Raw genomic sequence first — 12,756 nt, 5'->3', positions numbered from 1 at the left:
AGCAAAGAGACCATACATAACAGCTGAAAAACAGCTTTAAAACTTCCAAAAAAATCAAGCAAGCTTGGTTAAGTTTAGAATTAAATAAATATTCCTTAATAGAAAAACTCAACATTATAAAGATGTAAATTCTTTTCCAAATTAATCTATAAATGCAATATAACCAACTAATGACAAAATCCCGACAGGGTATTTTATAAAACTTGATATGTTCTACATTTCTTGCAGAAGAGAATAAAGATGTAAGCCTACCCAAGACAATAATTTAAAGGTGAAAACTGAGGGTCAAGCTTCTCCCTAACAATTATAAAAGCCTTCAACAAATTCACTGTCTAGGTGGCCAGATAAAAGCCAGGGATATACATCAACAAGACAGAAAGTCCCTAACCTCATGGAGCGTGGGGGGAAGTTACAGAATGAAGTACACAAACGATTCTGATGACAAGATGCTCAGATAGAAATTAACAAGACTAATTAAATAAGATTCTTTGAAGAAGGAAGCACAAGCTTCAAGGGCAGTTGTAAGCAGTTCAGATTTTTACTCCAAATGCAACAAAAAGCTACAGAAGTGTTTTAATCTGATTTACATTTTTAAAGTCGCTCTGACAAATACTATAGTACCAAAATACCATAATCAGAATTATGCCAATATTTTAAAAAAGAGATTATAAATACTTTTACTCTTCTCTGTAGGGGTAACCACTATTAAGAGCTAGAAAATCTATCTTTTTAGATGGAAAAAAACATTCTTCAGAGTAATAAATTTCAACTGGCAAGAACACTGTATTCATGTACATATGTGAGCATAAATATGTAACTTAGGGGTAGAAAGAAAGAGGTCTATTCTAGAATGATACATACCAAACTGCTGACAGCAGTTGTTGCTCTTTTTATAGAATAAGGGAAAGGAGTGAATAGGAACCTACATTTTTAGATCTACAAACTTCTAGAGGATACACTTTAAAGAGCTAACAGATATGATAAAGCAAGGTCCAGGACAGTAAGGTCCTTGTACGGTTCATCTAGAATGGCACAGACACACAACAGAGGAGTAAAATCACATCACTGTTAAATGGTCCTGATACATGGACCTTAGAGTCCAAAGACACAAAACTTTTTTGCAAAGCTGTTACTCGTTTTATACACTAACTTCATTACTTATAAACTAAAAGCATTAGTAAATGACAGTTCACAAATGTTATCTCTATTTACTTGAAAAGAATCCTTTACATGCAAAAAAGGTCAGTATCAGGATAAACTCACTGAAAGGCCTTCATCTTCCAAACTGGACATTATCTTGGAAGAAAGTTCCTCACAGCACAAATTCTCCTCTGCAGTTGCCACCAAAGCTGCACAGCGAGCAAATGCTCTATATAATTCTGACCAAGTTTTAAGTAAGGTCTTCATGGTGGCCTAGTAACAATAAAAAAGAAATTTAGAAAACACATCTACACATCAGAATACCTAACAGAATACATCTTTAACATTTTAAAAACACGGTAACATTTATAGGTGTCAAGGAGGAGACTAGTATTGGGTAGTGAGTTTGCCCACCTCCACAGAGCTCTAACTGAAGAACTGTAATAATGCCACAATACCAACAATTATCAAAGGTCAAGAGGAACTACTCTCTTCCTTCACCACTTTCCTTTCTCCTAAGCTGATTATAGGTCATAAGAAAGTCTTGTTTTAGGTAAAATTACTGTAGGGGTTCATTATAAAGGGTGACATAATATTTTCAGAAAAATGCAAATTCATCAAGTAAAACTTTGCCTTACCGCTGGAATTTTTTGTGCTGAAAAAATATGGTTTATTGGTAAAGTCAGTGCACAATAGATGGCACTAAAATTATGTTCTAAGGCATCACCTTGATTCACTTCATTGGTCTGAAACAAGAAAAATAATGAAGAAGTTAGACAAATTACCATCTAATTCTAGCCTGAAGTAGTAACATCTTACTATGTGTAGTCAGTAGAATTGTGTCTCCAATGTTGAGATGTTCAACAGATGGTGAACTCCTAACCTCTGCAAACTTTGGAAATAGGGTCTTTGCAGATGTAATCATGCAATAATGAAGCCATGCCGGTTTAGGGTGGGCCCTAATCCAATAACTGGCATCCTTATAACAAAAGGGCAAGTTGAATAGACAGAAGCTACTTTGAAGAATGCCATGTGAAAATGGAGGCTGAGACTGAAGTGATGCATCCACAAGCCAAGGAACATCAAGAATTACTGGAAGCTAAGAGAAGCATGGAACACACTCTCCTTCAGAGCTTCAGAAGAAACCAAACCTGCCAACACCTTGATTTTGAAATTCTGGCCTCAAGGGCTATAAAAAAGTAAATTCCTATTGATTTAAGCCATCAGTTCATGGTAATTTTTTAAGCAACCCTGGGAAACAACACACTGGTTTTAAGTCCTAAAAAAGAACCCCAAAGGTGACTCCAAAATCTTTTACTATACACAGAAGGTAGATTCAAGCAAGGACTTATAAAAAGGGCCTCTAGCATCCTTTAAACAGTTGGAAATTATTTATGAACATAAACTTTTTTCTTCAGGAAGAATATGTTTAATGGAGTGTTGGCTCGAGCAGCCAAAATAAGGGCTACTGTATAACCACATAAAAAATTCCTTGGAGTCTTCAGTCCATTTGAGAGTTATAACGGACTATTTCCCAAAGAATAATTCCATTTAAAGACTGATGAACAGATAAAGCAGCTGATGAACTATTAATAGTGACAGAACTTCAGCTCCATACGCTGACAATATTGCCACTTCATAAAGTAATTAAACGTAGGGTTAGTCAACTCTCAACAATTAATGATTTAGGAACTACAATATGGCTTTAAGGTAATCACCAACATAGGATCCCATCAACCATGGGATCCTAAGAATATACAGTCTAGTCAAGATACCCATATTATTCCCCGTAGTACAAATGAAAGAATCCAAGATATAAACAGGGGAATCTGTATGTATCATGTAAGCCTTCTGGCTTTCTAATTACTGGAGAAAATGGACTGTTTAGTCCCCACTAAGTTATGCTTTCTTGAATAAGGCAGAAACATGATGAAATCAACTAATCTAAAGAGTAGAAAATTAACCAATCCTGTAGAAAAAAACATGTAATATCTTCCATTCAAATACAAACTTCTATTCATATACCCCTGTGCTCTAACAAGGAAGAAAAAAAGGAAGATATTAAATTTGGGGGAAACATGCAGCTAACTTATATCATACCTGATTTATCAATTCAGTTAATGGGGTGACTATAATACTCCACATTCTCCAAAGATGCTCCTTGTTTTTCAACTGCTTTGCATTTTGATTAATAACATTTAAGACAGAGTCACTGAAAGCCAGCGGTGAAGTTGGACCAGAAAGAACACAGCCTACAAGTGTTTCCAGGTTGAGAAAAAACCTGGAGGAAAAAATTTTCAACTATGCATTAACTGTACGTTCTTTGAAAATACATTAATTACATTATAGCAAGGTTATAAAAATAACTGACAAAGAATCCCAACTCTTATTTTGATTTTTTTCATTTTTAAAAAATTTAGAGTAAGTCAAAAGAATATCATTCATCACAGGACAAACTTTCCAAGATAAACAAAATAGTTTGTTTAAAATTACCTTTCATCTTCTACACCACATGCTAACAGATTATTGAAAATTAACTGAATTAAGAACAAAGCAGGAGTCCCCTGAAAAAAGATGGGAGATGGCAATCAATCTTCCTGTTACAAACAGTATATTCTTCTTGTTATACTTGTTTTCTACAATCAATTATGTGAAATACGACCAACTTTCGAAATTACTTAGGAAATGACAAAAATGATAGCAAATGTACTTCCACAAACTACACACAAAAAGCAAGCTCTTTATATTTTAATCATAGCTGTTACATCTATGTGAGCAATTAAAGAACAGAGAGAGATTCCAGATATAAAAAAAAATGTTGACTTAAAACTTGCTGGATCAATAATACCTACATCCAGAAGATATTAAATATATTTCACCATAAGTAACCCAATGCTACTAAGCTTCCAAAATTTATAACAGTAACCAAAACTATTATTATATAAAAGCAAAGAGAAAACTTTCCTTCTAGACCCTTTGTTTAATCCAGGAAAATAGTTCCATTAATAGTGCCATACTTAATTATTCACATTAATTATAACGAGTGTACCTTGTTTTATTGTGCTTTGCAGATATGGCATTTTTTACATATTGAATGTTTGTGGCAACCCTATGTCGACCAAGTCTATTAGCACCATTTTTCTAACAGCATTTGTTCACTTCATGCCCCTGTCACATTTTGGTAATTCTCACGATTTTCAAACTTAACATTATGTGTCCTGACTGCTCCACTAACCAGCCATTATCCTGTCTCTCTCCATCTCCTCTGGCCTCCCCATTCCCTGAGACACAATACTGAATTTAGACAAATTAATAACACTACAATGGCCTCTAAATGTTTAAGCAAAAGGAAGAGTTGCACGTCTCTCACTTTCAATCAAAAGCTAGAAATAATTAAGCTTAATAGGGAAGGCGTGTCAGAAAGGCTAAAAGCTAGGCCTCTTGTGCAAGTTAGCGAAGTTGTGAACGCAAAGGAAAAGTTATTGAAGGAAATGAAAAGTGCTACTTCAGTGAACACAAGTAACAGTAAGAAAGCAAAACAGCCTTATTGCTGATATGGAGAACATTTTAGTCGTCTAGATACATCAAACCAGCTACAACATTCCCTTAAGCCAAAGCCTAATCCACAACAAGCTCCTAACTCCTCAATTCCGTGAAAGCTGAGAGGTGAGGAAGCTGCAGAAGAAAAGTGTGAAGCCAGCAGAGGTTGGTTCACGAGATTTAAGGAAATAGCCCTCTCCATAACATCAAAGTGCAAGGTGAAGCAGCAAGTGCTCACACAGAAGCTGCATCAACTTATACAGAAGACCTAGCTATTTAATTAATAATGATGGTGGTTACCGTAAACAACAGATTTTCTACCTGTTGATAAAACAGCCTCGTACTGGAAGAAGCCGCCATATAGGACTTTCACAGCTAGAGAGGAAAAGTCAATGTCTGCTTCAAAGCTTCAAATGACACGCTGCCTTTTATTAGGGGCTAATGCAGCTAGTGATTCTAAGTTGAAGCCAATGCCATTTACCATCCCAAAAATACTAGGGCCCTTCAGAATCATGCTAAATCCACTCTGCCTGTGCTTTATATAAATGGAACAAACCCTGGATGACAGCTTATCTGTTCACAACATGGTTTACTGAGTATTTTAAGCCCACTGTTGAGATCTACTCCTCAGGGAAAAAAAAAAAAGAGAATCCTTTCAAAATATTACTGCCCATTGATGATGCACCTGGACACCCAAGCACTCTGACGAAGATGTACAATGAGACTAATGTTGTTTTCATGTCTGCTAACACAACATCCATTCTGCAGATCAAGGAGCAATTTCAACTTCCAAGCCTTTTTCAGAAATACATTTCATGGGCTTCCTTAGTGGCACAGTGGTTGAGAGTCCGCCTGCCGATGCAGGGGACATGGGTTCATGCCCCAGTCTGGGAAGATCCCACATGCCGCGGAGCGGCTGGGGCCGTGAGCCATGGCCGCTGAGCCTGCGCATCCGGAGCCTGTGCTCCGCAACGGGAGAGGCCACAACAGTGAGAGGCCCGCATACATAAAATACAATAAAATAAAAAGAAATACATTTCATAAGGTTATAGTTGCCATAAAGAGTGATTCCTCTGATAGACCTGGGCAAAGTAAACTGAAAACCTTATGGAAAGGACTCATCATTCTAGATGCCGTGAAGAACATTCATGGTTCATGGGAAGAGGTCAAAATATCAACATAAACAGGCGTTTGGAAGAAGTTGATTCCAACCTTCCTGAATGACTTAGAGGGGTTTAAGACTTCAGTGGAGGAAATAACTACAGATGTGGCAGAAACTGCAAAGAACTAGAATTAGGATTGGAGCCTGAAGATGTGAAAGAATTGCTGCAATCTTATGATAAAACTTCAACAGATGTGCAGTTGCTTCTTATGGATAAGCTAAGAAAGTGGTTTCTTAAGATGGAATCTACTCCTGGTGAAGATGTTGAAGACTGCTGAAGCGACAACAGGATTTAGAATTATTACATAAACTTAGTTGATAAAGCAGCAGTAGGGTTTCAGAGGGCTAACTAATTCTGAAAGAAGTTCTACTGTGGGTAAAACGCTATCCAACAGCATTACATGCTACAGAGAAATCATTTGTGAAAGGAAGAATCAATCACAGCAAACGTCACTGTTGTCTCATTTTAAGAAATTCCCACAGCCACCCCAGCCTTCAGCAACCACCACCTTGATCAGTCAGCAGCCGTCAATATGGAGACAAGACACTCCAGCAGTAAAAAGATGACTCACTGACGGCTCAGATGATAGGTAGCATCTGTTTAGCAATAAAGTACTTTTAAATTAAGGTATGTTTTTTTGTTTTGTTTTTTTTAAGGAATAATGCTATTTACTCACACTTAACAGACTACAGTATAGTGTAAACATTAACTTTCACATGCATTGGGAAACGAAAAATTTCATGTGACTTTCTTTACTGTGATATTCACTTTCTTGGCACCGGTCTGGAACTGAACCTGCAGTATCTCTGAGGTACACCTGTACTTTGCCTATCATTTTTTCCTTTAACATAATCAGCGTATTCAAATCCAATTCTTTTGGAACTTTGCAATCTAAGTTTCACTACCTTATGAAAAAAAATACCATGGATCTTTTTGTTTATTAGCTAATTTAGTATCATTACATTTAAGATACTTGCATTAAGAATATCCATATTAGCAACCTGATATGCTGGAGAACCTAATACTTTCTGAGGAAGTCCTTTAATTGTAATTTCCATGAGAACCTAAGAAAGACAAAAGGTTTTACTGTACATTAGCCATAAAAATAGTACCTTACTTAGTAAAAATCTTATAGTATTAACTATATTTTTAACAATTTATTACAAGTAATGTTTGTTCATTAATGTAAATACATTCTCATTAGCTTAAAATGTTCAAATACAGAAATATAAATAATAAAATGATGAAGTCCTTTCTTATCTCCAGGAATAATCAATGTTACCAGTTTGGAGTTTATTTTTTAGACCTAAATTTCCATATATGTAAGTACAGAGAGAAACATAACTTCCTAGGCTAGCTGTCTTATACCTGTTTTATACCATTAATGATATTGTACTGTAAGATACTCTGGAACTAATTTTCTTCACCTGACTGTGTTACAGTTTTCACATCAGTCTATGTAGACACATTCTTAACTGATAAACAAATGTGCCGTTTGTTCAAACTTTTTAAAAATTAATGGTCCTTGAGGCTATTTTCATTTTTTATACTACGAAAAGAAATTCTGCAATCAATTATGTACTCAATAGTGCCAGAAGCAAGTATTTCAAAGAACTGCTAACTAGAAGCTGTATCTAAGACACGCCTCTCAAATGTGACAGAGATTACCAAACTGCCATCCAAAAATATTATTATACTGGTATTAACCTGAATTATATAACATAAGTGAATAACATGACAAAAATAACTGTTGGTGAAAATAAGCTTTCACGTATTCTCATTTGAACAGACACTAACAATAATAATTAGCATTCATTGACACATTTATTTTGTTCCAGCCCCATAATGCTCTGCATTTATCAACTCATTTAATTATGAACTACTACTACATCTCTTCTTTATAGAGAGACAAGAAAGTAGACAGAGTGTCTAAGTTCATTCAGTTAATAGCTGGGCTGAGGTTCAACCTAGTCTGTACCAGAGCCCTTGCTATTAACCACTATCCTCTATTGCCACAGTAGATATGGCTGTCATGGCACATAAAGGAATCACTCAGAATCTACCTACGGGTGTAGTTTGTTCCATCTGCAGTTTATTTTGGGAAAGTCACTATTACAAAAAGTATATCCAATTCACTTTTTCCCTCTCTACTATGTAGGACATATTTAAAATGCAAAAGCTCTCCAAGATTATTACCAGATATTTTTTTAAATGTACATACTAACAATCAGTGGAACCCAGCAATCTTGTCACAAAATTAGTGTTCATCCGAGTTTCTTCAGTTCAAGTTTCATGCCCCTTATCCCATTTTCTCTGTACGGCCTATTCTTTTTCCTATGACACTGGAAGATTTCTGTAGTTGCCACTGTCATAATTTGCTTTATTAAGAAGGTTTCAAATGACTCTACTTAGTCAATGGAACAGCATTTACTACAGGGCCAAATGGCTGATAAATACTTGATATAAAATATTTTCCCAAATCCTGATCTGTGGTAGTACCTTCAATATAAAATTCAATTTCAGAATATGGTTTTAAAATTCCAGCACATATAGGTCTTATACTTACCAGTGTTTTCAATACAGGAAATACTTCTGACTTCACTATGCTTTCCAAAGATTTTAATAGAAGAGTCAAAACTTCAGAACCTGGTCTCTCTTTTTTGTTACCTATCAAAAAGGAAAAGGAGGGGTACAGTTCTAAACATGTATTTTTAGGGGTGAAAATACAGTCTTTTCAGGGGTAAAAATATATACTCAGAGAGCTATTAAAAAGTAATTTTTTTGTTTTTTTCTTACTAAATAAAGTGCTTTGTTTAAAGGTAAAGTCTGGAAGATAAGATACTTCAAAAAAGGATTTTAAAATTAATTTTATATATGAAAGCCAAACAATTCACTGAGTGCTATAAAAATCTTTTGATCATTATAGTGCTTACCAGATTCAATAACTGACTTCACCAAGCTAACTAGCTCCTTCCAAATAGCATTGACAATTGCATCTGCCAAACAAAATAAAAGGTACTTTAGAATGAAATAGATATGACTACAAAAGCTCTCCCTTTCAAGCTTATACTACAGAAATAAATTGAGCAATACTTAAAAATTTAAAATATAATTCTCCTTGTAATAGTCAACCTTGTAATCAGTTTACAATATACTATTCACCTCATTTTTGTTTAAAGAAATATTTTTCAAAAGGACTGTTAACATACTCAGGGTAATTCTTTTTTTTCATCGACTGTATTTTCTGTATTGAAAACCTTTCACTTTTGAGACAAGGATTAAAGACTGAGAAGGATACCTGAAAGCCACTAGAAAAAAATTTTCCAACCAGTACAATAGCACTCTATTTAATTTTTAAAACCTGTCATCATTACTTGATAGGCTTTAGAACACAGGAGTTTAGGTGTAGATACTAAAATCACAGAGCCTAGGTATGAATCATAGCTCCGTCACTTACTATGTAACTCTGCACAAGTTATTTACTTCTCAGTATAACACAATCCCTTATCTGCAAAATAGGCTAACACAGAAGGTTCCTGTGAGGAGTCAATGAATTATATGTAAAGCTCCTGCAGCACAATCTGGAAACAGGTGGCACTATATAAACATTCACTACTTTTTCTTTTTAAACACAGGTTTAAATAATAAAAATCTTCTCTTAAAACATTTACCAGAAGCATCTTTTCTAATTGCAACAAAGCTATCACGAACAGCAGTGATAAATGTATTTGCATGTTTGGAAAAAAAAGAAGAGCTGCTGATTAACGGATGTTCAAGTCGCTCTAAAAGAGAAAAAAAGACAATTATGCAAAACCAAAGCTTTATGAAATAAATTTCTCAATGTAAAATGTTAGGTGGTCTGATATGTTTTCTATGAAAAAGATTTAGGGACTTCCCTGGTGGCGCAGTGGTTAAGAATCTGCCTGCCAATGCAGGGGACACGGGTTCGAGCCCTGGTCCCAGAAGATCCCACATGCCGAGCAAATAAGCCCGCGCTCAGCCACAACTACTGAAGCCCATGTGCCTAGAGCCCGTGCTCCGCAACAATGGAAGCCACCGCAATGAGCAGCCCGCGCACCACAAGGAAGAGGAGCCCCACTTGCCGTAACTAGAGAAAACCCACACGCAGCAACGAAGACCAAACGCAGCCAAAAATAAATAAATAAATTTATAAAAAAGAAGATTTATAAAATCTCTTTCCTCACCCCAAAGTACAGTGTTCTGAACTGTGTTAGTAACTGAAATGATTTTAAAAACAATTAAATACCTAAGCTCAGCATAAGTTTGTTTTGCTTAGCAAAACTCAAGACTTCTGGACCCAACAAAAAATGAAGCAACATTTCAAGCCCCAAAACTTGTATAGAGGGGATTGTGGCCATTCCACCAAAATTTGAACTCAAGTTCATCCGGGGAGTTCCATATGGAGAAGCACCTTTAAACAAACAAACAAAATTGCTAAGTTATGTACGATTGAATTAGTTACCCAAATAAATATATTTTGTTTACTTCATTTCAATGCAATGTACTTTTAAAAGTAAATAATTTGTTTTTCAATAAAAGTTGAAGAGTTTTTGTTTAAAGCCCACAACAGAGTTCCTAATTAAATACTAATCTTACTAGGTTAAGAACAAGACTAGTGTCACACACCATTTAAATGAATTCTCAGACATTAATCCATACCTTGACATTAATATGCAGGCATTCCTAAAACTTAAAATATAAAAATTTGACTCAGAATAGTTAACGTAAAATAGGAACAGCAGGGCTTCCCTGATGGCGCAGTGGTTGAGAGTCCACCTGCCGATGCAGGGGACACGGGTTCGTGCCCCGGTCCGGGAAGATCCCACATGCCGCGGAGCGGCTGGGCCCGTGAGCCATGGCCGCTGAGCCTGCACGTCCAGAGCCTGTGCTCCACAACGGGAGAGGCCACAACGGTGAGAGGCCCGTGTACCGCAAAAAAAACAAAAAAATAGGAACAGCGAATAATTTTCTTTCACTGATATACGTACTAAGCCACATTCCTTACATCTGTTAAGATCTGACATTTTAAATTATAACTCTAATATTCTAATTCTGAAACAAATGTTAAGAGTCTGTAATGCACTTCATATAATGTAGTGGAAAAAAGTTGATCTTATCCAACTACAATACAATGACAGCAGTACACAGTAACACATACAGAAAACAAACAAAACGATTTTGTGATAAGGCAGCCAAAATTATGTGAATTACATGGAGCAAAGACTTGATTCAAAGTCTTTTTGTAAAAATAAAGGAAGAAAACCCCAAGTAGGTCTCTCTCTTACCTTTGTGTACAGGGGTCGCAGGATTTAAAGCTGGAGAAGTAGCTACACGAGATGAACTGCCTTGAGGTGAAGCATTAGAATCAATGCTTATTGTGCTTTGAATCAGAGGCACACAGACCTATTGGGGTTTAAAAAGAGAAAGAGATGCAGGGAACTGAATCTGTAAATATGTGTAACTGTCCTATTTTTTTAAAGTCTTGTATAGGGGCTTCCCTGGTGGCGCAGTGGTTGAGAGTCCGCCTGCCGATGCAGGGGACACGGGTTTGTGCCCCGGCCCGGGAAGATCCCACATGCCACGGAGCGGCTGGGCCCTTGAGCCATGGCCGCTGGGCCTGTGCGTCCGGAGCCTGTGCTCTGCAATGGGAGAGGCCACAACAGTGAGAGGCCCGTGTACCGCAAAAAAAAAAAAAAAAAAAAAAAAAAAAGTCTTGCATAATACAGTTAAATATCCTTAAGAGGCGATCTCAATTGTTTTGATATGTTGAAATTTTATTGGCCTTTTTGATGCAGAGGGTAAAAACTGAAACTTGGAAAAGTGAAAATTTTTATTACAAATATATTTGCCCTAAATATGTACTATCTATAAACTTCAACTCTACATTCCAGATGGAAAATTATACACATAAATAGCTTTTACAAATAACATCTACATGAGTTTTAATGCTACTGGTAAACAGACCATTTTAAACATTTTAAAAAACACCTTAAGAAAATATGAACTAAGACAACTCCAAGCTTATTTCTAAGATCATTCCAATACCTGTCAAATGTAGCCAATGAGTAGATTATGCCAAGGAATGGGTCGACAACTGGGTAAGATCAGCCTACTAGGAACTTAAAATGGTAGAATTTGAAAAAATTATGACCCCAGTTACAAGTTACAATCAATGCCCAAGTTTAATCAGTTCATGCTCTATCAAGCTTAAAAACTTCAATGTATTAAGCAATTAAAAATGTAAAGAGAACTTGCTAAAAAAAATCCAATACTTGAGGAAGAACTGATAAACAACAAAGTATGCAGGATACAAGAATGACATACAGAAATCTGTTGCATTTCTTTACACTAACATTGAAACATCAGAAAGTAAAAAAAAAAAAACCCTTTTAAAATCACATCAAAAAATAAAATACTTGTTGTACACCTGAAACTATCACAACATTGTTAATCAACTATACTCCAATATAAAATAAAAAAGTTAAAAAAAAAACCCAAAAACTTAGGAATAAACCTGACCAAGGAGGTAAAAGTCCTATATGCCAAGAGCTATAAAACATTAATGATGACTTAAAGAAATGGAAAGATACCCACGCCCTTGGATTGAAAGAATATTGTTAAAGTGGCCATACTACGCAAAGCAATCTACAGATTTAGTGGGATCCCTATTAAATTACCCATGGCATTTTTTACAGAACTAGAATAATCTTAAAATGTATATGGAACCGTAAAAAACCTAGAATTGCCAAAGCAATCCTGAGGAAAAAAAAACAAAGCAGGAGGCATAACCCTCCCAGACTTCAGACTATACTACAAAGCTACAAAGTTATCAAAACAGCATGGTATTGGCACAAAAACAGACATATAGATCAATGGAACAGAATACAGAGTC

The 12,756-nt window shown here is 35.8% G+C and overlaps 1 protein-coding gene across 2 annotated transcripts in view; it reads right to left on the bottom strand.

Moving 5' to 3' along the window:
* RIF1 (replication timing regulatory factor 1) overlaps positions 1-12,756 on the bottom strand; it is a 50,239-nt gene that overhangs the window by 24,165 nt on the left and 13,318 nt on the right. For both annotated transcript variants that reach the window (XM_065880220.1, XM_065880221.1), the window contains exons 10-19: positions 11,150-11,267; positions 10,111-10,275; positions 9,515-9,625; positions 8,777-8,839; positions 8,410-8,510; positions 6,821-6,907; positions 3,634-3,704; positions 3,241-3,421; positions 1,779-1,886; positions 1,264-1,413 (exon numbers count right to left, since the gene is read on the bottom strand). In XM_065880220.1, the coding sequence (XP_065736292.1) occupies positions 1,264-1,413; positions 1,779-1,886; positions 3,241-3,421; positions 3,634-3,704; positions 6,821-6,907; positions 8,410-8,510; positions 8,777-8,839; positions 9,515-9,625; positions 10,111-10,275; positions 11,150-11,267 (1,155 nt within the window). The remainder of the gene's footprint in view (positions 1-1,263; positions 1,414-1,778; positions 1,887-3,240; positions 3,422-3,633; positions 3,705-6,820; positions 6,908-8,409; positions 8,511-8,776; positions 8,840-9,514; positions 9,626-10,110; positions 10,276-11,149; positions 11,268-12,756) is intronic.

This window comes from Phocoena phocoena, chromosome 7, assembly GCF_963924675.1.
Source record: "Phocoena phocoena chromosome 7, mPhoPho1.1, whole genome shotgun sequence".
Classification (NCBI taxonomy): domain Eukaryota; kingdom Metazoa; phylum Chordata; class Mammalia; order Artiodactyla; family Phocoenidae; genus Phocoena; species Phocoena phocoena.
The sequence above is the reverse complement of the archived record's forward strand: the minus strand, read 5'-3'. Positions and strand labels throughout refer to the sequence as shown.